The sequence below is a fragment of the Halichoeres trimaculatus genome, unplaced genomic scaffold (assembly GCF_033239565.1).
Source record: "Halichoeres trimaculatus isolate MK-OKI-2021-1 unplaced genomic scaffold, fHalTri1.1 fHalTri1_scaffold_1, whole genome shotgun sequence".
Lineage (NCBI taxonomy): Eukaryota > Metazoa > Chordata > Actinopteri > Labriformes > Labridae > Halichoeres > Halichoeres trimaculatus.
The window spans coordinates 40,437,735-40,463,671 of NW_027437179.1; the positions used below are offsets into that span (position 1 = coordinate 40,437,735).

General features: G+C 40.7%; 1 protein-coding gene across 1 annotated transcript in view; it reads right to left on the bottom strand.

The window, feature by feature from the left end:
- il17rd (interleukin 17 receptor D) overlaps positions 1–25,937 on the bottom strand; it is a 39,545-nt gene that overhangs the window by 2,602 nt on the left and 11,006 nt on the right. The window contains exons 2-15 of the mRNA XM_074675693.1: positions 14,589–14,643; positions 10,955–11,077; positions 7,496–7,614; positions 7,237–7,357; positions 7,059–7,103; positions 6,407–6,558; positions 4,658–4,723; positions 4,516–4,570; positions 4,298–4,408; positions 4,033–4,217; positions 3,836–3,951; positions 1,065–1,316; positions 431–961; positions 64–347 (exon numbers count right to left, since the gene is read on the bottom strand). Coding sequence (XP_074531794.1) covers positions 64–347; positions 431–961; positions 1,065–1,316; positions 3,836–3,951; positions 4,033–4,217; positions 4,298–4,408; positions 4,516–4,570; positions 4,658–4,723; positions 6,407–6,558; positions 7,059–7,103; positions 7,237–7,357; positions 7,496–7,614; positions 10,955–11,077; positions 14,589–14,643 — 2,215 coding nt within the window. The remainder of the gene's footprint in view (positions 1–63; positions 348–430; positions 962–1,064; positions 1,317–3,835; positions 3,952–4,032; positions 4,218–4,297; positions 4,409–4,515; positions 4,571–4,657; positions 4,724–6,406; positions 6,559–7,058; positions 7,104–7,236; positions 7,358–7,495; positions 7,615–10,954; positions 11,078–14,588; positions 14,644–25,937) is intronic.

Genomic DNA, 25,937 nt, shown 5'->3' on the forward strand with positions numbered 1-25,937 from the left:
ACTTTATGTTAATCTAGCACTGATTGTTGATGAAGTCTTACTCTGATAAAACAGACGCCTCACCGAGCCCCGAGGACGAGGACTCGCTCTCTGCCAGGGAGGAGGAGTCTGCGTGGTCATGTGACAGCCCCTCCATCAGGGGGATGGAGAGCTCCGAGGAGGGCACGGACGAGTCGTAGATGCCTGAATCACGAGGAGGCGGCAGCTCTGGAGGAGATGGACAGCCTTCCTCTGCCTGGGGGAGGATGGGACTCACTTCCTCCTGGAGGATGGAGGGAGCAGACGAGGAGGAGGAGGAGGAGGAGGAGGATTCTTCAGGTAGGAGTCCGGATATTCCTGAAGTGGATCTGAAAGACCAGAACAGCAGGAGGATCAGAGCGGTGTAAGGTTTCAGACTCCTCCTGAATCTAAACCATTTTACCTCCTTTACCTTGAAGTGGACCCCAGCACGGACAGGGAGCAATGAGGCAGACCCGGACTGGGACAGGGACCAGGACTTTGACTTGGACTGGGGCAGCAGCCTTGGTCAAAGCTAGGCCCAGAACCAGGAGCCAGCAGGAGCATGTTCTTCCTGGGTGCCCCCTTCCCTCCCTCGTGTGTTGGCGTCCTCACCACCACCTCGTTGAGCACCAGGCCGGAGTCAAACCTCTGCTCGGGCTGCGAGGAGCAGGAGGAGCAGTGAGGCTTTGGGGGAGGAGTGGGAGCCTGGTCTGTGGGGAGAGGAGGCGGTTTGGAGGAGGTGGAGGGGTCTCCTGGAGGAGCCAGCTGCTTCTCGAACCAGTCTGGGTTCTGGCTGATGTGCTGGTGCATGTTGCAGATGGAGACGTAGAGCGAGCGGCCGGACTTGCTCCTGAAGTAGTTCCTCCTGGACACGTGGAGGGGCTGGGACTCTCGATCTAGACCGGACTGGGCCGAGTGGAGGCGGCTGAAGAGCTGAGGCAGCTGGTCCATCAGTTTGAACCTGAGCACAGCAGATTATTGTCAACATGAGACTGAGGAGGAGATAACCTGTGACACACCGAGCTGCGTTCACGTTAACGTTTGTTTCTCTGACGGTCGTTTACCTCGGCGCCAGGCTCAGGATGGTCGGGATGTCGTGCTCTGTCGAGTAGTCGAAGTAAACCGTCATGAAGCGATTCAGCTCCTGAGCTCCGCCCCCTTCACTCTGCTTGGCCAGACGCATTTTCTCTGCAATCATGGCCACGCCCACAATGAAGATGTCACCGCCAGATCCACCAATGGGAGAGGAGCTGCTGCTGTTAGTGCGGCGGCTGACTGGAGTCTTTCCCCTGCGGCTCTTCTTCTCCATGAAGTAACTGCAGGAAGAAAAATGATTTCGGTTATGTTGTCATTTTGTTTTTTAACCAGCAGCTTGTTTTAAATTCTTCTTCTTCATTTATTTTTCTCAATAAAAACTTAGTTTCCTGAACTTCATTTCCTCCAGAGGTTAAATGCTCACTTTATACTCTCCCTCACCCCATGATGAACTCTGAGAAACACAACAGGTTGCCTTTATCTCTCTAGATTTGAGTCTTTAAAGATAAATGCTGCTAAATTCTGCATGTTGATGGGGAGAGCACATCACCAGCTGTCACGGCTAAGCGTCTCTTAGTAATTTCTGGTTTGATTCTTGACAGCTCTCAGGTTGAAAGTGTTTAAGAAGTCGTTTCTGCTCTGGGTTTTCTCTTTACATGTGAACTCGGCTGTTAGCAGCCTGTTGCACGTCAATGCTAACTGGTGCTAGGCCGGATGTTTCCCACAAGGTGAGGAGAAGGAGGTGAGGACGACGTGCTGGTTCTCAGGTGTGAGCTAAGAAGTGACGACATGGACCTGTCCTTCCATCCATCGTTGTTGGGAACGTAAGATGTATCTCCAATAAGATGGACGAGCTAGCTGTGCTAACCCAGCAACAGAGGGAATACCAGAGGGCAGAGTAGCATCATGCTATTCACAGACATGGCTGACAGAGCTAACACCAGACACCAACACCACATGTGAAGAGCTTCACCTGCTGTGAGCAGACAGGATCCAGGAGACAGAGACTGAACAGACTGCTGAAGAAGCTCAGTCCTGGACCCTGTGGAGGTGGAGGCTGGCTGACTGGACAATGATGGACAAGCTGTCAGCATCTATTTTCTTATGGAGCTTTTTACACTTTCTATACACTTTCTTACTTTTTGTTTTCTTGATTGCTGCTGTGACTTCAATTTCGTTGTACTTGTTACAATGACAACAAAGTTCTATTCTATTCTATTCTATTCTAGCTTTAAAAAATAATTTTTCCCAGTGATCACTGGTCTTTGAAACAGGTTGTAGGTGAATCTGATTGAAATGACGCATCAGTGAAATGTGTTGACTCTGTGTTAATTGAATTGTATTGTGCTTCACTTGTTTTAATGTATTGTTTTCCTGTCTTTGAGGTTTAAGAATGTATGTTTTAACTCCTGTTGCACATCAAATTGTCATTTGTGGAAATTAAAGATTTTCAGTTCAGTTCAGGTTATTATTAAATTGTTAAAGTACAAGGCCTTAAATCAGTCATACTAAAACACTTTCTTTCTGAACAGCAGCCTTCCAGATTTTCAAGAAAAAACACTTGGCTTATAGTTGGATTATGGATTATGGGCTGTGGTTTGCTCATTGATTGCTCATGAAGAAAGATGTCTTTAGAGAAATTCAACCTTTGAGGTGTTACTTGGAGAAAATTAGAAGATAAGAAAACCAGGAGAGAGCGAAGCAGGAAAAAAAAGATAAATCAGTAATTTCATTAAAGGACAAAGATAACACAAGAAAAATGAGAGATAACTCAATAACTGAGTAGCTTAACTTAAAAAACAGCTCTATTTCATGAAACAGTAAGACATGCATGACTATGAGTTCCTCAGAACTCGTTCCACAAAAGAAGGATTTGAGCAGCATCTGGTGGCCGCTGGAGGAACTGCAGCTGGCTGCATGTTAAAAACAAACAGGAGACCTGCCTCTCCTCCAGTCACAGCTAAAAATGAGTCCAGCTCTCTTACAACAGCTAACGTGATTGATTTAAGTATGAAAAGAGTAACCCAAAGCAGAGAGGAGTAAAATGGACTAAAGTAGAGTCGATGTAATGATGTACTAGAGACTTTATAGAGAAATAAAATGTGCCAGAATAGACACCAAAAAGGAAAATTAAGGGGAAGTTTAAGAAAAATAAAGTCAATTTATATGTAGAAAAAAAATGAAGAATTTTTTAGACATTTTACAGGTTGTCTGAAATAAATGGAGTGTTTTTTTAATATTTGTTCAGCCAAAACTTCTTTTTTTAACATCCATTTTTTAGATATCTAACTTTTCTTTTCTATAAATTTGCATGTTTATACCTTTTGTTTCTTACTTGCTCTGTCCTGTATCAACGAGTGTCTTTGAGCTTTGAATTTTCTTGTTTTTAACGCCTTTATCATGTGAGAGCAGCTTCTCTCTTTAATTTCTCCGTCTCTAAATTAAAAAGGAACCCTGTAACCCTGACAGGCTGTAAAAATGTACCACTTTCAACTGAATATAAAAAAAATTAAGAAAGAAAAAAAGAAAAAGTCATATCATTTTAAAAAGATATGATTTCTGCAGAAAAAAGGCAGAGAAATGTGAGATTTTAATCTAAAAGAAAGTGTTTAGTTAGTTTCTCTGTCGCCATCGCTGCTGCTACTTGAATCAACCAACAGGTAAACGCTGAATTATTTCATGGCTCAGACAAACTGTCCGTGAAGGAAGGAGTGAACTGTTTTCATAAAGAGCAGAGTGAATGATGAAGAGCTGAGACGTGCTGTGAGGAAGAGGAGTAGAAACATGTAGAGACGGGTACCGTAGGCCTTTGGAGCAGACGGTGATGATGAAGTTGGCCTCGTCCAGCTGTCGGCTCAGCCACGCCATCTGACCCTCTTTGCACATCTCCAGGTGCTCCCACAGGTCCAGCACCACCTGAGCAGGAGCAGACGGAGACTTTAGAGCCACGCCCTCTTTATAACCACGCCCTCAGTCACCGTCAGATCATCGTCTCACCTCACAGCCGCAGAAGTCCTGCAGGAAGTAGGCGAAGCTCTGGATGACGCTGGTGTGTTTGGGGCAGTCTCTGCTGGAGTAACAGATGAAGACTTTGGGGCGGGGCCACGGCCGCTCTGCGTTCAGCGCTGCGCTCTGATTGGACGACTCGCTGCTCTCCTCGTCCAGCTGGCTGTAGATGTTTTCTACGAGACAAACGTTCGTGATGAGTCTTTTAAACAGCACAAAGACTCCGCCTCCTTTCAGGACGTTATGTGTCCCTCACCTTGCTGCTTCTTACGGCACATGACCGTGAACAACGTGGCGAAGGCGGACATGATGACCAGGGGGACTGTGATGGCCATGGCTCTGATTGGCCCCGCCCACGGAGAGTGAACTGCAGAGAAAACACACCCAGGAAACGTAAACTCAACAAGCTGATTCAGAAATAATCTGTGTTTTAACTTTTACTGGACGTGATGGTTTCTGGATCAGCTGTCGTACCCTGGCTGACGTGGTACTGAGTCTGCCTCCTGGTGGTGTTACTGTCGTCTCGCAGCTGGAAAGAGAAATCAGAGTTTTCTGTCCATCCTCAAATGATTTTTGTGTTTACATGTGATCCACACCCAGTGCTGCGTTTAGGTACCTCTATAGTGTAGGATCCTGGAGTGACGTCCTGCAGGATGCATGTCAGTCTGGGCTGGTTCAGGTCCTGGATACGGAGAAGAATTAAAACATTCAACTAGAGACATTTTTACACTTTGTTATCTTAACTTGAAGAAACTTCTTGCCACATTTCCACAACTCAAGATCACAGACGTATTGTTAAACACTTTTCCTGCTCAGATCAGAGAGATGTGAAAACTTGCAAAATCTGCAGTTTGCCAAAAATCCCTGGATGTCACCGACTGATCCAGGAAAATTTCTCAGTTTGCAACGGCCCAGTCTACCTAGCATAGTGTTTCCCACAATGCACAGTGCCAACGCTGTTTGTCTATATGGGTGGCAGATTTTGGTGAATTACTGCCATCTACTGGAATAAGTCGGCATTACAACTACAATACAACAACACTAAGGCCAGACGGTTGGTTAGATAAAAGTGAAATAAGAAAAAATCACCAGTAAATCTTGTTACTTCCAGTTATAACAAAGGTGTTGAGTTCTATAAATTTATTTATGCACAAATAGACTTTTAATTCACTTTTTAAACCGAATGTGGTTGAAATGGAAGAAATTATTCAATCTGCTGTAAAAATAAAAATCCCTTTCATTTCATTTTTTGACTACAGTAGAGGATTACGGCCCCTCGGAATTCTGAGAAACAAAAAAGAATTATGGATTAGTGCCACTGAAAAAAAGTTCAAAAATTATACTTTTATTAAATTTTTACTATTTTTGGGGCAAAAAAAGTTAGTATTTAGAGGAAAAAGGCAAGATTCTAATATTTTTTTCAGAATTTGTGGTTTGAAGTCAGAATTATGAGAAAAAAAGCAAAAAAAAACTGGAAAAAGCTTACTTTATTATACTACCTTCCAAAGAAGAAAGTCAAAATTCTGGATAAGGGCCACTGAAAAAATCCAAAAATTATACTTTTCTTGTAATTGTACTATTTTGGGGAAGAAATTCCGTTTTTTTAGATTTTATTTATTTATCATTTTATTATACTACTTTCTTGAGAAAAATGTCAGAATTCTAAAAAAGTGCCATTTTTATTACTATTTTTTCTATTTTTTTATTTTCTTTTTTTAGAATTCTGACATTTTTCTCAAGAAAGTAGTATAATAAAATAATAAATAAATAAAATCTAAAAAAAAACATAATTATAATAATTAACTTTATTTATATATCACTTTCAAAAACAAAAAAAGAACAGTGAAAAAGAATAAAAGAGAAGAAGTGAAAGAGAGGAAAAAGAGAAATTTGAGGAAAAATACAGAAATATGAAAGGCTAAGAATCACCATCAGATAAAGGAAAACTCTGGAAAATTAAAGCAATGAAAAATTTAAACAATTAAAAACAACTTAAGGTAAAGGATTTAAGATCTTGTCCATAAAAGTAGAAATGAAAAAAAAATTGGAAGTTATTTTTCCAGTGGCCCTAATCCACTTCCATATTTAACAAACAATAAAATTTTTGGTGGAAGATTAAAATCAAATATGATGATTCTGCTGTGGTATGATTAACAAAAAAACTAAAATGTCGAGATCCAGCGAAAGTTTGTGTCGTACATTTATAATAAAAATAGAATAAAATTCATCCCCTTTAAATCCATTTTCTGAAACTGAAAACCAAACATACTACATACACCACTGACATGTAGTATATGGTATGTAGGTATATAGTTAGTGGTTTGGAAAACAGCCCCAATTTCCTGTCAGAGCTGGAAACACTCACCGGTTTGCAGCGCTGCAGCTTGAAGGGTCCGTCCTGTCTCAGTTTGTAGTACAGGTAGTACAGGTGGAAGCCAAAAGAGGGCGGAGCCTGATCGAACGCCACGTGGAGGTTTGATCCCAGCTGAGACACGTTCAGGGTCTTTGGTTTCCAAACTGCACGAGAGGAAAAACATAAATGATCAAAAAGAAAATCAGCAGCAGGACAGAAATTATCCGGAGTTTGATTTTTGATCTCTTTAAACTTTCAGAGTTTACGTCCTTTTCCAAAACATTAACTCCACCCATGAACTGAACTCTTTCCTGATTAATTTCTCTTAAAGTTCAAACACTTCCTGCAGAGATTACAAAACATATCCCTGTAATCCTGACAGGTTTTAATCTGAAACATCTGCACCAGCCTTTCTTTGTTCCCCTGGGTGTGAGATATCAAACATCGACTTTATAACTCAGATAAAAACAAAGCTCAGAGTTGATCTGCAGCTTTTTTAAGTCTCTGATTTGGCAGACAGAGCTCATCGCCTCCTTCAGGCTTTAGTTCAGATTAGTGAGATGTTTTTATTTACTTTTCTCTGCCCTGAGACGGAGACAACAAACGGTGCGCTGACGCTATCTGCATATGGCTCTGGTTATGACGACGACACTGAGGAACTTACAGGGTTTGCAGACCAGGTTGTCGGATCCCAGGAGGACTTCGCACGCTGCATGAACACACACACACACACACACACACACACACACACACACAGATTTATAAGTGTTTGTACGAGTAAAACACGCTGAGCTTGACGTGTTGTCATATAACCATAAACCTGAGGCTTGTTTTGGACTCACAGTTCGTTCTGAGGAACGACGGAGGGAAGAAGCTCTCGTTCATCAGCGTCGGGAAGGGAACGACTCGAACCATGTAGTCTGTGTCGAAGTTCAAGCCGCTGAACGGCTGACTGCTCAGCTTCTGTGGGAACCAACAACAACAACAACAACTCATTAATAAACACAAACAACTCGCTGACCTGTGCTGCAGCCGGTCACCAGGGGGAGCTCTAAACGCTCAGGGCGCCGTGACGTCAGCTGTGGTGAGTTTTGGTCGTACCGTGATCCTGTAGGAGAAGTTGAGCTGCCGCGGGTCTTTGAGGATCAGGTGCTGACACTGCTTCCCTTCAGGGTTTTTGTCCTCCAGGTAGACCCTGAAACCTTTGATGTGTTCGATTCCTGCACGGACACAGACACAAGTGGGTCAGGCTCAACAAAGCATCCTTATCTCCTTGTTTCCTTTCCTTCCTCCTCCTCTGTCTCCACCTCACTCTGTTATCTGTCCATCAATTAATCCTCATCCTTCAAGTCCTTTCCTTGTTTCCTTTCATCCTTCTATCCTCTCCCCTCACTTCTTCCCTTTTAATCTCTGCCCTCTTTGCCCCCCTCGTTTCCTCCTCCTCCTCCTCCTCCTCTTCCTCCTCCTCCTCCGTCCTGTTTGAAAACTTGTTTTGTAATTACACCTTTACATCCACAGGACATGTTTTTCCCATTAGCTCTTTGGGGAGCGGAGAGAAAGAAGGGAAAAAAGAGTGAAAGAGAGGAGGAGAGGGAGGGGAAGAGAGGCAGAAAAGATGAAGGTGAAGAATGAAAGTTTGAGCAAAAAAGGAAACGGCAAAGGAGGGAATGAAGAGAGGAGGAGACGATGATAAAAAGGAAAGAAGGGAAAGAGTGAGAGGAAAGAAAGAAGACAGTAAGGAGAGGAAGGAAAGGGAGTGATGGAGAGAATATGGAGTGAAAAAGAGAGATAAGGAAAAGGAAAAAATAGAGGAACAGTGAGAAGAAGAGGAGAGGAAAGGAGAGGAGGAGGGGAAGAAAAGAGGAAAGGAGGGAGGAGGAAAGAGAAGAGGAAAGGAGAGAGGAGAAAAAAGGTAGAAAGGACAGAAGATGGGAGAAGAAGAGGAAAGGGGAGAAGAGATGAAGAAAAGAGGAAAGAAGAAAAGAGAAGAGGAAAGGAGAGAGGAGGAAAGGGGAGAAGAGTAGAGGAGATGAGGAGAGGAAAAAGAGAGGAGAAACAAAAACAATCAGGGAGAAAAATGAAGAAAATAAAAAAATGAAGTACGATAGAGGAGGGAAGAGAAAAAAAGACAGAGGGAGGAGAAAAGAGAAACAGACGTTTGATTAAAAAAAAGAGAAAGAGGGAACACAGAGAGCTGAGAAAGAGAAAGAAATGACAAACACGTAAAAAAGGAAAACAGGAAAAGAAGGGAAGTAACAAAATGAAACTAAAGAAAGATTGATAATGAGGAAAGAAAAAGAACAGACTAAAGAGAGAGGAGAAAAAAAACAGAGGAGAAAAAAAAACAGAGAGACTAAAGGGAACAAACGGTGGAGGAACAGGTTTTTCTGTCTCCGGGCGGATTCCTGAACACCTCTCCTCGTCTCTCCTGCAGAGCCGACGACAGACGAGGAGGATTTCACCTTTTAACGACAGCTGCAGCGTGACGCCCCGACAGGACTGATCCAAACAGGAACCCAGATCCTCTAAGACCTGGATCCAACAAAACCAGACTGATCTACACTTAAACATCCAGACAGAAACCCAGATCCTCTAAGACCTGAATCCAACAAAACCACTTCTCTTCAATGATCAGGGACGGGGTTTAATTGAGAGAAGCAGCTTTTAAAAGTGAACTCAGGGAGAATGATCCAATCCTGACTGATTTTCCGGACTTTTCCTGTTGATGTTTAAATAAAAAAATATTGAGAGAGTCTGGAAATCCATTACAGAGATTTTAAGGAATGAGCTGTAATATTGTGAAAAATTGGAGTCAGTGTATAATTTAGCTGCTAATATTGATATATTATGATAAAAATTTTTAAGACGCTAACAAATTTAATCAACTTGAGGACAGAGCTGGTTTGGCCTCATTGCTTTTACCTTTCAGAGCTCCTTAGCTAACTTATGTTAGTTAGCTAACAAACATTTATCCTGCTGATTCCAGCCCTGAAGTACAACTTTTCAAACTTTTTTAACCTTTGACCTCTTTTAAAGACACATTTATAGATGTGCTTCTATCTGAGATTTTAGCTGAACATGTTTATTTTTTCGTCAAAATGCTGCTTTAGTATTTTTTCTTTGACATTATTATGGGTAGGATCTTAAATCCTTTACCTTTTGTTGTTTTTAATTGTTTTAGTCTTTTATGTCTTATATTTTACAGAAGTTTCCTTTATCTGATGGTGATTCTTAGCCTTTCATATTTCTACAAATTTCCTAAAAATTTCTCTTTTTCCTCTCTTTCACTTCTTCTCTTTTATTTCTTTTCACTGTTTGTTTTTGTTATTTTTTTGAAAAGTGCTATATAAATGAAGTTAATAATTATTACTGTTATTATTATAATTATTATTATCCAATTATAATAATAATAATAATAATAATTATTATTATTATTATTATTATTATTGTTATTGTTATTTCTATTATTATTATTATTATTATTATTATTATTTCTATTATTATTATTATTATTTCTATTATTATTATAACGGTCTCCTTTCAAGTGTGAGTGTGATAATCCCTGCCCACTGTATTTTTAAATAATAATAATAATCATTTAATTTTAGTATTATTATTGTCATAATAATAATAATAGTAATAACAATAATAATAATAGTTATAATAATAATAATAATAATAATAATAATAATAATAACAACAACAACAACAACAACAACAACAATAATAATAATAATAATAATAATAATAATAATAATAATAATAATAATAATAATAATAATAATAATAACAACAACAACAACAACAACAACAATAATAATAATAATAATAATAATAATAATAATAATAATAATAATAATAATAATAATTTAATTTTTATTATTATTATCTAGTCCTTTCAAAGCTAGGGTGTGATAATCTCTGCTCACCCTGGTTTTCATCCAGCCTTTTCCAGTCAGTAAAAATACAAACATGACTTCTTGGTGGGCTCTGTGCTGGAGTAAAAATTTGGGAAATTTTGCTGCAAAAGAGTCAGATTGAAATGAAACCGGATAAATAAAATAGTCAGAAGCTGAATAATCTTTTTCCAGATGTTAGCAAGACAAGAAAAATTTAACAAAACTGCTCATTTTCTAACTTCAGGCTGTAAATCAGACTGCTCTGAGAAAAACAACAGGCTGGATTGTGTGTGTGTGTGTGTGTGTGTGTGAGAGAGAGAGAGAGAGGTTCACCTTACACTGAGCGACACACACACACACACACAGACACACACATTCCTTCACGGTCAAATAGTGGTATTGTAGTGTGAGATGTGATCCTCTTTCTTATACTCTGGGCCTGATCAAAGGGACACACACACACACACACACACACACACACACACACACACACACACACACACACACACACACACACACACACAGCGGGGTAATCTTACGGATTTGAGCACTTTGAAGGGTTTAGTTTCCTGTTCCTCCTCCCAAACTTTCCCCCTCACTCTGTCACACACACACACACTCACATACATACACACACACACACACTCTCACACACAGGTACCTAGAGGGCTGGCGAACCAGTGGACGACGACAGCGGCCTGATCCTCACAGGCGAGGTGGCTGAAGGAGACGTTGGCGACCTCGTGGATCACGTGTTTCCCCAACGGGTAGTTCAGCGAGCAGTCTGCGGGCGAGACGTTCAGATACACAGATCAGAAACAGCACACACACATACACACACACACACACACACACATAGATTTTTAACACATCACAGAAAAACTGTTCCCACGCTGCAGAAAGTGACGTCACTGAACACAATCGCTGGGGGCAGCATGTTTAGCGCGGTCGCCAAAATGATCAGAACACCTGATGGAGCTAAAACCTGTTTCTGGTTGGGACTCCACCAAATCTATTGGACAGGGTTGAGATCTGGACTTGAGGTCCGTAGGAAAACGACTAAACCTGCTTATGGTGGCTTTATTCGGAGGCTACCCGTGACCTTGTTGCTGTATCACTGGTTTTCCTTCCTTTGTTTTTGGTTGGTACCGATCGCCACAGACCAGGAACAACTGACTAGATCTGCAGTTTTAGAGATGCTAAAGCTATCTGAGAGACATTACTGGATGAAGACTTCCTGTTTAAGAGAGTGGCCTTATGGGAAATGTCTGTGTGATGTAGACCTTGTTGTATTGATTAATGTTGGAGGAAGGTCTGAAGCTCTTTGAGAGTCCAGAGCGTCAATTACCAGAACGAGCCGAGCTGAAGGTCGCGAGGCTTAAGCCCCGTTTCCACCAAGTGGTTCAGTTCCATTCGTCTCGGTACGACGCACATTTTATGGCGTTTCCACTGACTTATCCCAGGACAGATCCCCAAATAACCAAGACGAGCCGTCCCACTTTTTGGGACCCTTTCGTATGGGTGCCAGACTGAACTGAACCGCTCTCTGAAGGTGGAGCTACAACACTGCAGATGTTGATTGGTCGAAAGAATCGTCACTTCCTGTGTGACAGCAGCTGTATTTCTCCTGGCGGCTCACAGACTTCTCTGAAACAAAGCTTGATTGTTCTTTGTATCAAAGAGCTACATCCCAATCACAGAGAGGACGAAATGCTGCATGTCTTCATCTGTGCTTTGTTTACTGTGTCACGTGTTTCTTCTTTGTTGGATTTATTAGCGGGGTAAACTGTGTCGCGCTGCTACGGCGTCACACTACATGCAGCTGTCGGCATCCAGTTTATACGTCGCCTACCACGAGGGGGTACGGTTGTCTATGGAAACGCGACCAAGACCAAGTTTAACCGAGCCAAACCGTACTGATCGGAAGCAAACTGTTTGGTGGAAACGTGGCTATACTGATCCAACTCCAGAAGGTGGAGCTAGAAACACTGCAGTCCACAGATTGGACCATAGAATCATCACTTCCTGTGCGACAGCAGTAATAAAGAACAACACACAACCCTATCTCCAGTCCACTTCCTGAAGAAAACTTTCTTTGTGTTTGGAAAATTGGCGTCACGAACAGTCGATCTGATCCTGTTCATTTTGTCTGTTTTTGGATCAGCCTGTTTGTGGATTCCCCTGTGACAAGGTCTCCAATCTCTGGCGCTAATATTTTTTGGGTCATGGGTTGAAAAGTTGGGCAACTCCTGAGCTAACATCATACTTTGGTTCTTGTTAAAGACACTTACATCCTTGAAAACTTGCCCAATTTTAACATCAACTTCAAAAACTGTGCTGCCAAACATCCCACAGACTGACAGATGATGCAGTTATTTCCCTTCGTTATGATAATAAACACTGTCTTCAAATTATAATAACTATAAACGATGATAATATGACTATAATGATAACTTTAAACGAAGAAACTTTTAGTTTTCATGTGGAAGGAAAATCAAAGAAACTAAAGAAACCCTGAGTTAAAAAAGATCGATCCTGATCCAGAAATTTACATCTGTCAATCATGTGTTTGACGAACCGTAGCGCTAATATCTGCTCCCGCTTCTTCCTGATCCTTAATTTATCTCATGAAGGATGAAGAGGAGGAGGAAGAAGGAGCAGCCAGCCATGAACTGGGAGCAAAGCTGGACTTAGGATGCAGAAAGAAAAGTGGGCGTGAGCTCAGACACGACTCACTGCTCCTCTTTCCTGAGGATTGAGGTGAGGAAGAGGAGGAGGAAGAGGAGGAGGAAGAGGAGGAGGGGGCAAAGGGAAGGAGCTTAAAAAAGATGAAGAGGACTGGGATACGAGTCACTGCTCCTCTCCCTCGCTCCTCCTCAAAGCGGGGTCACGTTCAGGGCTGAAGGAGAAGGTCACAGCTGGACGCTCATCTTCATCCTCCTCTTCCTCCTCCTCCACCGTAAAGCTTTTCTATACGATGGGAGGAAGACTGTGCATCCTCTTCCTCCTCTTTGTGTTTGGATGTTCTTAAAAGAACAAAGAGGAGGAAGAACAAGGAGTAAAACCTTCATCTTTGGATGCTTTCTGCTCCTGGAGAAGACAAGGGTCGTCACATACTCTTCATCTTCCTCCTCCTCTTCATCGTTAATTGTCAGGGTGTAATCCTTATTTTTGGTTTATTTCAGGTTTATTTCACAGCTTTAATATTTTAAAGCTCATGTTTGTTTATGAGAAATGAGAGTTTGTCTGATGGAACTACATTACCCATGAGTCTTAGCAGCTGCCACACAAAGAAAAAGCAGGTTTAGCAGATTTTAAAGTCTTTTTTAAAGCTTTTAAGAATAAAACTCAATTAAATATTCAAAAGTGAACAAAGATGATCAGCTGATTGTTTTAAAACTTCAGTAAAAAGCTGAAAATAAAGAATAAATCAGCCATTATCAGAGAAAATTTAAGAGTTTTCTCTTTAAACTGTGAAAAAAATCAACTTAACATGAGTTTAATGATCTTTTAGCTGTGAATCTTAAAAAAAATGAAGCTTTAGTGGCCCGTGCTGTTAAAATAAGCTCCAGGTAGTGATTTCAAAGAGGTCAAAGGTCAGTGTGTGTGACAATAAGTGAGAGGAAGAGGAAGCTTCCTTTAGCCGTCCTCCTAAAGCTGAGGACAAAGAGCAGTGAGGTGTGTCTGATCCACACACACTCACACACATATGATGTCACATGACCTCTGACCTCCACATCAGAGGTGACATAATCTGAGGTTAGAGCAGATTAAACTAAAAGGAAAGACTTTTATTTTGAAATTCAATCAGATGCTCACAGAAAATGATGAATAAACAAAATGTGTGACGGTTTCTTCGCTGTGACACTTTATGCTACAAAAAGGAAACTAACATGGGTGTGATGTGGTGTGGAGGCTGAAACACACACACACACACACACACACACACACACACACACACACACACACACACAGAAAGAGTGAATGTGCTCCTCGCTCATGGTCACGGACAAAGGCGGGAGGGAGGGATCGGCTACGGCTCAGGAACTTGACTTTTAGGAGAAAAGAACAAAAGATGGAGGAGGAGGAGGAGGAGGAGGAGGAGGAGGAGGAAGGGGGAAGGAGAGGGATGCTGCTAGGTGATGGGAAAAAAAAAGGATTTGAGATGAAAAAATAGTGAATGTGGATTTAGAAGTTTTCCCCAAACACGCGAACATCACTGAGAGGAAAAGAGTTCAAAGATGAAATCGAAGATAAATTAATAAAGTTTAAGAAACCAGAGAAGAAGAACTCACTGTCGGCTCTGAGGGTGACGCCCAACCTGCGACCTCCGTCTGCACCGGACTGCACCTGAGAGAGAAAAGGGAGAAAGATTAAAGAAAAGCTTCAAACAAACTTTTCCCAACACACTTTAAAAAACACTTATTTCACAAAGCCAAAACATCAGCTGCAACTTTCATGCTGAAAGAGATTTATTTGTCAGAAACTTTGATTGACTTTTCAAAAAAGAGAACCAGAATGATATGGGATGTATGGTGGCCCTGAAGTGCAAATAATGAAAACATGAGGACAAAAGAAGAAAACAGAAAAGGAAGGTACCAGCAGCTGACTGTTCATCTTCTCTGTCTCAAAGGAAAAGCTTTGCTCCCTGTTGATTGAAAACATCAGTGCCATGATATGACCTGTAGTATTTTTTTATCAGAGTATATTTTAATACGAGCGTCATAAAATGACCTAAAGGTTGTCACTTTCTCTTTTTATTGTTCTGTGTTTCTTTGTGTTTCTGCTGTCATGTTTTCTTTTGTACTAGCATGTTTTTGCACTTCAGGGCCACCGTAGAAATGTGTTTAGATCCCACTTTTTGGTTCCCTTCTGTTTGGGTGCCAGACATCCGATCCGATCCCAGAAGGTGGAGCTAGAAACACTGCAGTCAACTGATTGGTGGAAAGAATCGACACAGAAAAAAAGAACCTGGCACGGTTTACTTCATTCACGAGCACAAGCACGCAGACGTGTGTGCGAACCATGACGTATGATCATTTCTCGACAATCATTTTAAACAAAGTGGGGGTGTTAGAGGGCTGTGTCGGGCGTAAACGACTTCCTATAAGTCTAAAAGTCTCTAAAGTTGTAGCAGGGCTCTCTGTGTCTCATTGTGCTGACTCTGATGAGATCGCGCTTCATGTAAACAGAAGCTTCACGATGACGTAGGCGTGCTGTGCGCGTGTTGATACCCGCTGAAGTCTGGTTTATATAGGGGTAGTGTGAGCGCTGGCTGTACTCTACAGCTGGGGGACAGCGCTGCGGGGGGGCAATCATGCTTAGGCACGGCACGGTTTGGATGGCCAGTGTGAGCGCGTCCTTAGCTTAAGCAGCTACCTGTAACAAACCCGACTGCTTTGTGGAAACAGGGCTTTAGTTACAACACTAGCAGCTCTATACCACACTGGAAAAAAAGAAATCTCATCAAGTGTTTTTGTCTTATTTTCAAGTAGAAAACTTCTTTTCAGACTTAATATCAGTCACATTCACCTGCACAGTCCAGAAAAATGTTTTATTTCAAGTTATTTAAAGACTAAAATGAGGTCTGAGTTGCTTGGAAAAAGTTTTCTGCCAATGGAACAAGAGAAAAGTTACTCGTATTAAGGCATTTGATCTGCTTTCCACATTTTTTTGTTGAAAACCACCAAGGTGACTAAAGCAGGATATGAATGGTAACAGAGGCTGATTCATTCAGGAAACATGGAGACATGTGACCAGAGGTAGACTCTTTTTATACACATCAGATAAACTGTTTGTTTCTGTCTGCTTTTGGATCAGACTGTTAGTGTATGGAGGCAGGAAGTCACCAATCTCTGGCGCCAATATTTTTGGAGATGGGTACCTTTCACAATTGAAACGACACGGTACCAACACCCAGTACCTGGCAATCAGTACCGGTACTCAGCAGTACCAATTTTTGTTATTTTTTTGTGTTTATGTGGTAAAAAAAAAACCTATTTGTTTAATAATAAAGTATAAAGTTTTTTCAATTTAACATATTTATTCTTCGACATATAACTATGCAATGATGTGTTCATGTCCAGCATGGAAAATCACCTACTCTTCTACTCCCTCACAGTCACAAAAGCTGCGTTTCCACCAAGCAGTTCGGGTCGGTTCAGTACGGTTTGGGACGGTTTGGGACAGTTAAGTCTGATCCCGTTTGTGTTTCCACAGCAAACTGTGCCCTCTCGTGGTGGGCGGCGTTTAAGCTGGATGCCGGAAGCCACAGCTGGTAAACAATAGCGCGACGCCGTAGCAGCTTACCCCGCAATTAAATCCAACAAAGAAGAAAACGCGACACAGTAAACAAAGAGCACGGATGGAAGACATGCAGCATTTCGTCCTCTCTGTGATTTTCATGTAACTCTCTGTTACAAAGTGCAATCAAGCTTCGTTTCAGAGAAGTCTGTGAGCCGCCTGGAGAAATACAGCCGCTGTCGGGGTAAGTGACGATTCTTTTGACCAATCAACCGTCTGCAGTGTGTTGCTCCACCTTCCTAGAGCGGATCGGTTCAGTCTGGCACCCATACGAAAGGGTCCATAAAAAGTGGGACGGCTCGTCTCGGTTTTTAGAGATCCGTCCCGGGATGAGTCTGTGGAAACGCCGCTAAAAGCGCACCGTACCGAGACGAACCGACCCGGACTGCTTGGTGGAAACGCGGCTAAAGATGCATTTAGGTACCTAAACATGGTACCTTTTGATTTTACAGGAATCGGCATCCCGTACTTTTGACAGAATTCAGTCAATATCTATAAACGTACCTGATTCAATACCCATCCCTAGTCGTAGATTAAAAAGTTTGGGAACTCCTGACAGTTTGGTCTTTGTTAAAGACACTCCCATCCTTGAAACTTGCCCAATTTTCATATGAACTTCAAGAGTTGTGCTGATCCAAACCAGACCACTTGCTGGAAACGGGACTATAAAGGTCAAAGAGGTTTGCCCATCACACACACACACACACACACACACACACACACACACACACACACACACACACACACACACACACACACACACAGAGTATAGATAATCAGAGTTAATAATATCAATTAAAAAGGAAACTCTATTGCAGAAAGTTAATGAATTTAACTGAAATGTTGCCAACGGCTTCCTGTTTTTTTAAATTTGACTCCAACAGGAGCAAACGGGAAAGTGTCATCTTCAGGATGTTACGGCTAACGAGCACAACAGTAAACTAAGGTGAACCTAAACTGACAGAGAAAGAGAATGTTGGAAAAGAGGTGAGTTGTATGACATACATCTAAGTGTCACTCCTACTCTGCTTTCCCATACTGCCTTGCAGGGTACCTCTAACTGGGTGCTCAGTATCTTCCCACACTGTTATCCTGACAGAGCTACTTTTTCTACGCTGCCTTACAGGGTACCTTTAACCGTGCACTAAGTCATGTTCCCACACTGTTATCCTGACAGGGTACATTTTCACACTGCCTTACAGGGTACTTTTTACTGTTCACCTCAGTTAGTTTCCCATACTGCGATCCTGACAGGGTACCTCACAGATAGTTTGTCACTCTCAAATGATGTCTTTGTTCTTAATTCCTCAAATACTTAAACTACTTCTTATTGGAAATGTGATGCTATCAATCTGACCAAAATACACTAAAATTATTAATCTGACTCCATTCTCCTCTCACCTCTTTCCGCGCAGTTCGTTGATGGGGAAGGATCAGGAGACGTCCTGGTTCTCAGTTGAACATAAATTTATTAACAATATGTCAAGAATATGCATTTACAGAGATCTCTGGTGCAGCCTCATTTCCCTGTTCCCTACATGTTGCAGAGACAGTTCATGAGACTGACCCCAACTCTCTCCCTCAGCACCAATATATAGTCACTAACAGAGTTTTTCTAAAGAATGTAGGTTGAGTCATCTTCTTATTGGCTCTCCAGGTGTTGTCCCCCTCTGATTGGCTGCTGGCCGTCTTCTGGCTCTGTCTGTGACTGGCATTCATCAAGTGGGTGATCAGCCCCCCTCACTTATCTGTAGAGAAACTGTTAGACACACAAATCTCGCTTCCTTCCTTCCTTTAATTGTTTACCTTCCTCACTTCGACTGAAACACCTCAACTCTAAAAAAGTAATTGCTGACTTGCGTTATTGATGTTACACAGTTACTTCTTTTTATTATTGGGTATATACATTAACTTCACTTGTGGTCACTCTCTTCTGGGTGCTCCATAAAATCCCAGGAATCCCCAGCCCCCCCTCAAGTGTCCTGCAATTCATACCAACAACAATGAGCACATGTGTACAACCAAGTTAGTAAAAGCACATCTGTATAGTATTGTTAATAAAAACATGTCTACACGGGCTATATATTCTTTCAAGAAGAAGAGCAGCTTGTTGAGTTATTTACCCTGATTTCCTTTCCCTGTTTTTATCTTCTGAAGTCACGTTTAATCACACGAGATTCTGTGAGATCTCGTGTCTGTGGGGATGTAACGGCCGAACTCTTCCTCTGTGTTAAAATCAGTGAAGATTTTAAAGTCTGCTGCGTGTGCTCGGCCTTATGGGGTCACATTTCTGTGAGCACAAAACGCCACCGCCTGCAGCGACCACCTTCAGATCCAGCTTCGATTTCTACCTGGGCTGAAATCAAACACCTGTCGGTTCCTCTGAGTGACGTCAAACCTGCCACAAAAACCGACCAGGTTCAGTTTTTCTGCAGACAAAACGCGCTCCACCCAGAGGATGGAGAAACACAAGACGAGGAGTGAGATAACACACACCGCCTTTGAGCTACAGTTACCCAGAATCCCTTTCTCTGAGCGCTAACACAAAGACTCTCATGAGGTGTGTGTGAGCGCTTTTACAGCTTTGACCTTGTTGTCACACACACACACACACAAACACACACACCCTCGGGCTTGTTACAGAGGTGTCAGGCTTTGGTCACACACTACAACAAACACTCACACACACACACACACACACACACACCTGAATCCAATCAGACGGACCCCCTACTGTGTGTGCACATATACGTGTGTGTTAAAGAAAGTGTGCCGAGCTTATTAGAAGTGACTGTACCCTAACAACCTGCACACACACACACACACACACACACACACACACACACACACACACGTTTGTAATTATACACTTGTGAAGACCCTCGTTGCCAGAACACATTCCCAGAGCTTCAAACGCTCACAAACAAGCAGCAGAGAGGCCGGCGTCCGTGTGAGGAGCAGAAATCTCTCCTGGAGGAGAAAACACACTCTCAGAGTTTAATCCCAACGTCTCTTTGTCGTCGTGTGTTTCCCTATAGTTTACCTCCTCCGCTGACCTTTGACCTCTCAGGGTTTACGCGCTGCTGTGTGCACACACGTCCCGCTGGCAGCATGAAATGGGAGGCTAATTAAAATCAAGGGAAGGTTTCAGGCCCAGGAGCAGACTTCCTGATTGGTTCACGGCGTCACAAAAAAAAACCAAACACCAAAGAGGAGAGATCGCTCTGCTTTGTCCTGCTGGGTCTGTTTGAATTTAACTCCTAACGCCTGTGTTTACGCTGTCCCGTAGCCTGCAAAAAGAAATGGACGTCATCTTTCTCAGCTTAAAGTGAGGTCGCCACAAAAACGGCTCCCCCTGGTGGCTGGCTGCAGTATAGGTCAAAAAATCCATCTCCCCAGTCATTCCAGATGGGCTGTGGTCAAACTTTAAAAAATTAATACTCCTGGTAGAAATGTTTCTCAGATTTTTCTGAAAAGTTTCTTTTTCATTACTTATTAGAGGTTAAAAACAAGGTTTTACGTCACATTTAACGTTGATTGACAGCTGACGTTCTTGTGTATATTTTTTGCGGGGATCGTAAAATATGTCAGGAGGTAGAGTCAGGAAGTGATTAGACTCTCGAAAGAAAAAAAAAATATATATATATACAGTCTACCTGCATTCTACGCAGAAATGAGACGTACAAGATCCAGGCGAGAGAACACATGAAGTTTTTATGCTTTTGAACACCACACACAGTGTTCGTTGGTGTCCATTCCCAAACTGCAGGGGGCAGTGTATCACTACCAGAGTACCAAACGAGAGTCGAAGAAGTTTGCCTTTGTTTACAACCCATTAACAAATCTGTCCCAGAGATTTTTCCAGATCCTTTAAACCAATTTCTCTTCTCTGCCGAGAGTGGCCAAAACTCCACGCCTTGAGTTATTTACCACTCTGACATCACAGTGATCGCAAAAATTGCAAAAAAAAATTGAAACTTTTAAGAAAATTGTAAAAACTCCCATAAAAATTAAAATTTGCAAAGAATTTACCAAGTTATGAAACTTCAAAAATCTTGCAAAAATTCCCAAAAAATTTTCAAAAAATTTTAAGAATTTAAAATTTCACAAAATTTCTCAAAACTAAAGACATTTGTTGTTCAATAAATTTCCAGTTTTTTAAAAATTTAAGATTTACAAAAAATTGGCAAAATCCAAAGATTTTTTTTAATTTCCCACATAAGCAAACATTTCAATGTTTCATATGAAAAAAAAATCCAGAAATTAAAAAAAATGTAAAAAATAAAAAATAAAAAATACCAATCTGATAATATATATCAATTATATGGCTCAACTTATTATTTCATGTTGTTCGCTAATGCCTTGCTACATATCAGACCTGTATACTAAGCTGACACTTTGTCAGTTAATTGAATCTATCGAGACAGAATTAAAATCTGTATTTCCTTCAGATTTGCTTTTTTGTAGATTTATCCTTTTTGTGTCCAAAGCAAGATAGGAAAAAGGTGTACAAAGAAAACAGCGAGGTAATATTTGGTAGATAAACCCTGTAGGGGGTCAGTTTGATGGGAATAAATCTTCAAACCAAAACAGGAAGTGATCAGAGGGGCTTCAAGCAAGTTACTAGGAAACAGTCTCAGGTAGTAAAAACGCATCGGCTGACGCATCAGGGTGGTAATAAAAATGGGATGGTTATAAAAAGAGCAACACATCTGCATTGAAACCACACATTGCTGAATGCAGAAGAAGTTTTATGCAGGAAGTTGGTTTAAAATCACCAAAAACAGACGATTTCTTACGAATGAGTGAAACTTATACCAGAGTGTTCGCTCTTCTTACTCTTAACTTTGTGTTTTTTTATCAAAGACTCGGCGCATCGCCACGAGCCAAACCCTCATTCTTCACAACCGATCATTTTTCAAAGAGACAGACGGAGCAGACACTTTTCTTCCTTCCTGCTGCCAGGTGTTTCTCTCTAGTAATAATCATTAACCCCCCACTTACACACACACAAACACACACACACACACCCTGAGGGCAGGACAGACTGAGTCACATCAGTAAACAACTGAAGAAAAGACGACAGGAAGGAAGGAAAGGAGAGATAAAGGAAAGAGGATGTTAGAGAAAAGTTTGATTCCTTGAAAATTTATAAGACAGAAAAGACGGAGTTAGAGAAAACACTAAACAAAAAGAGCTGACTTTGACTCGGGAATCCCCACACACACACACTCACGCTCACACACTCACACACACTCGTCTGGCGTGGTAATCAGACAGCTAATTGCAGCCTCGGTTTGTGAACATCAACAGCAATTCATCACAGCGCTGCAGGGAAGGAAAGAGGGGGGGAGGAAAGGACACAAGGAGGTATAACAGGAGGCTGCCAGTCTTTGGATTCAGACGGGGGGAGCAGAGGATGATGGGAGAAGTAATCACCGAGCCTGCAGAAAGGGAAGGAAGTGAGGAAGAGGAGAAGAAGCGATCTGATTAAACAGGAACTGCTTCAATTACGGCTTTCAGGGTTCACCGAGCAGACTCTGCTGATGTTTGGGGGGCAGAGCAGATCCAGATGTGGGACTGACGGAGAACACGGGACGCACTCAGGGCTGACCTCTAATCAACAGGCTGATCAGGAGTCGGAGGAGACGAGTTATGGGAACCAGGAGCCTGGTTCAGCGCTGGCATCGAGTTGTGATGCAGACTGAGATTAGATGATAAATATTTATGAGTTACAGTTTTCATTAGGCCTCCTGAACTGGATTAATCAGCACTTTACACTGCAGAAACTCCTAAAACCTCTAAAAGTGTTTGGTGATTGACTGTTTTCAGGAAGTAGAAAGAGAAGGAAGACATGCAACAAATTGTAGCAAGTCAGGGGTCTGCAACCTTTACTTTCACAGGAGCAGCTCACCTGGATTAAAGTCAATCCAGAGCCACAAAATCTACTTTTTCTTCACAATAAAGACTTTTAAGTGTATAAAATTATACAGTTAAAATAAATTATAAATTATCTAAATATTTTTTTTGTATTGATGAAATTGTAAATTTGATTTCTTAGTTATTAATTTTGAATGAATTTATTAAAAAAGTAAAAAAAAAAAAAATCAATGATAAAACGTGTAAAAATTGCAAAAAAAAAAAAAAACTTAAAAAAAATTGCATAAAACTTTTAAAATCTTGCAAAAATTCCCATCAAAATTTAAAATTTCAAAAATCAGTTAAATTTAATCAAAAATTATTGAAACAATTTGGTTTTTATGGTATTGATAATATTGTAAATTGGATTTCTTGGTTATGAATTTTTAATGAATTTTTCACAAAATAAATAAATAAATAAATGGAAAAACTTTTGCAAAAATTGCAAAAAATATTCTGAAACTGTTTTTTTAAATTGCCAAAATTAACAAAAAAAATTTGCAAAAATTTTTAAAAGTTATAAAAATTTCAAAATCTTGCAAGATTCCAATGAAATTTCAATTTTCATAAATTTTAAAGAATTTTGAAATTCTTAAAAAAAAATTTAAAAATTCTGAAAATTAAAGACATTAGTTATTCAATTAATTGGCTTTTTTTTTTTATTAAAGTTGTCAAAAAAAATTGGAAAAAATTAAAGAATTTTTTTGATTTCCCACATAAGCAAACATTTTTATGTCTTTTATTTAAAAAAAATAAAAAATAAAAAATAAAACGAAAAAAATTCAAAAATTCAGAAAAAAAAAATTGTTAAAAAATACTAGAACTGATTATATTAATTATATGGCTCAAATCATTAATTTATTTTACGTTTGCCCATGCCTTGCTACATATCAGACATGTATACCAAGCCAGCACGTTGTCAGCTAAATGAATCCATCCACACAGAATTAAAATCTGTATTTTCTTCCAGATTAGTCTTTTTGTAGATGTAGTTATCTTCCCAGGGCTGTAAAACTTGAGGTTAGCCACAGGTGCATGGAAAGTTGGTGGGCTGTTGATGTTGTAGGAGGTGAAGTAGAGCGGTGGCAGGCTTTATTGACAGATGGGATGAAGATTCAGTTCAACAAAACGCTGCTGTGATCAACTATTTGTTGAAACCATCTCCTCAGAAGCTAAAAAACAAGAAGCCAAATTCCTGTAATTTTAAAACAACATTGGAAACAACTAGAGATGCAGAATATCAGCCAATCAGAGGCTCAGCTGGTGACTGCGGCCTCAGGTCACATGACCTCTGCTCTCTCGTACCTGATCCTTTAACATCGACCTTCCTGCACGTGTGAGCTGCTGGTTGTGACCATGTTGGGTCGAGTCCCTTTAATGAAAGTCAGAGTTCATCCCGTCCTCGCTCCGTAACAAGAAAAAGTCCTTCAAAGGACAAACGCTCACAGCGGGAGAGGAGCAGCTCCTCCGGGCTGAGGAGGAGCTGTGGTGGGGGGTCATTGAGGAGCAGTCATGCAGGAGGAGGAAGCTGCAGGTTTTGTTCCTGTGGTGGGAAATCTCTGGTTGGCTGCTTCCAAACACACAGACACACACACACACACACACACACACTGAGTTTTTCTCAGAGTGTGTATTGTTGCTCCTCACTTTTGTTTCCAGATTCTTCTCTTCATGTTTTTTCTTTTTCCTGCAGAGCTGGGGTCAGACGTGGGTTTCATTTAGATTTTTCTGCAGCGAGCATCAGAGAAACTAAACGTGTGCACGCATGGTCGGCTCAGGCCGTTCAGAAACACAAACAAGCTCAAAAAGAAACAGTTTGGTGTTTTCAGACTGAAGGAAGGTTTCTGATGTTTCCTTCCCTTTTCCTAAAGTGGGCCATTCACACATTCCCTCTCAGCGGGGAGTCTTCCCAGCTGGACAGGAGGGGGTCTGAGGCAGCACATGATGTAAGAAAGATGCACTTCTTTCCAGCATGCAGAGCCCACGTCATCACAACAACAGCGTGTGCTAAAATGCTAAAAAAGTAGCAAAGGAGCAAGAGTGACGACAGCCGTGGGGCAGTGTTTTTCGTTAAAGTCCAATAGAGACGCTAAGTGCAAACTGTACAAGTTTCTTGTGGTGGCACAGAACTGGAAAATTTCAATACATTTAAACTTTAAACATTTCCTCAAAGACTTATTGGAGCTTCAATGACCTGCAAATAAAGCTAAACGTCACATCATTGGTGCTGATATCAGATCAATTTCGTTAGTACAGGTGGGAGGATTCACAGAAGAATCTGTCTTTTTGTTTTTTAAATTAATTTTTATGTTCAAAAAAACTATTTTTTCAAATTTATATCCCTCATTTTAGTCTTTCTATATAAGCTGGGTTGGGAAAAATGTTACTGTTTTTCTCCAGCAGAGAGATTTTTTTTTTCTTTGATAATCTAGTAACGTGATGTGGGACTCCTGAATAAATCCTAAAAACTGACTCATGTGATGTGATGAGCATTTTTTGGGGAAAGATGGCTCCTGATTTAGTCTGTAGACTTCATCATTCAACTTTTTTTTCACATTATATGTGTTTGTTTACAAGTGTCAATAAAAAAGTTAATTTAAAAAAAAAAAAGCCTAACCTGCAGATACCGATTTGGGCCCATAACGATTTTTATTTTTTATTTTTTATTTTTTATAACTGACAGCATTTGCCTTCATTGTTCCAATCTTATTTTATTGAAAATTATTTAACAATACCTTTGAAGCAATAAAATCTTTGTGTTTTAACTTAAACAACCAATAAAGTGTCCTAAGTTTTAGGTCTCAGAGCAAAAAGCAACAATGGCTGATTGTCAGACCTTCATGGAGGAATATAAGATAAGTTTCATATGTCAGGATGGGACGATCACCGATCTCCGTTCCCCCAAAATTAAGGAAATCGGGAAACTGATTAATCGGTGCATTTCTGATATTTTTCCCAAGAAATGCTCATCACCTGTGAGTCCATTTTAAGGATTTATTCAGGGGATCAGACATCTCAACAAAAAAGAAAAAAAATCACAATATAAAATCACTAACAACAAAAAATCCTGATACTACAACCTGTTGATTTTTTCTCCTGCCTCTAGTGGACGAGTTGGCGATTTTCCATACTGGACATAAACACAGCATCTGAGGTTTTTATGTTAAGAAATGAATATGTTAAATTGAAAACTTTATCATTGAACAAATCAATATTCTTTACCACATAAACACACAAAAGTACTGAAAATTGGTACCGTTAAGTACCATATCATCCTAAATATGAAAGGTACCCATTCCTACCAAGGTTATAATAGTTTTGGATTTGTCATTACAGTTTAGTTTTAGTTAGTTTTGACATTTTATTTTCCATTACAGTTTAGTTTTAATTAGTTTTAGAGTGGGCATTTTAGTTTTTATTTA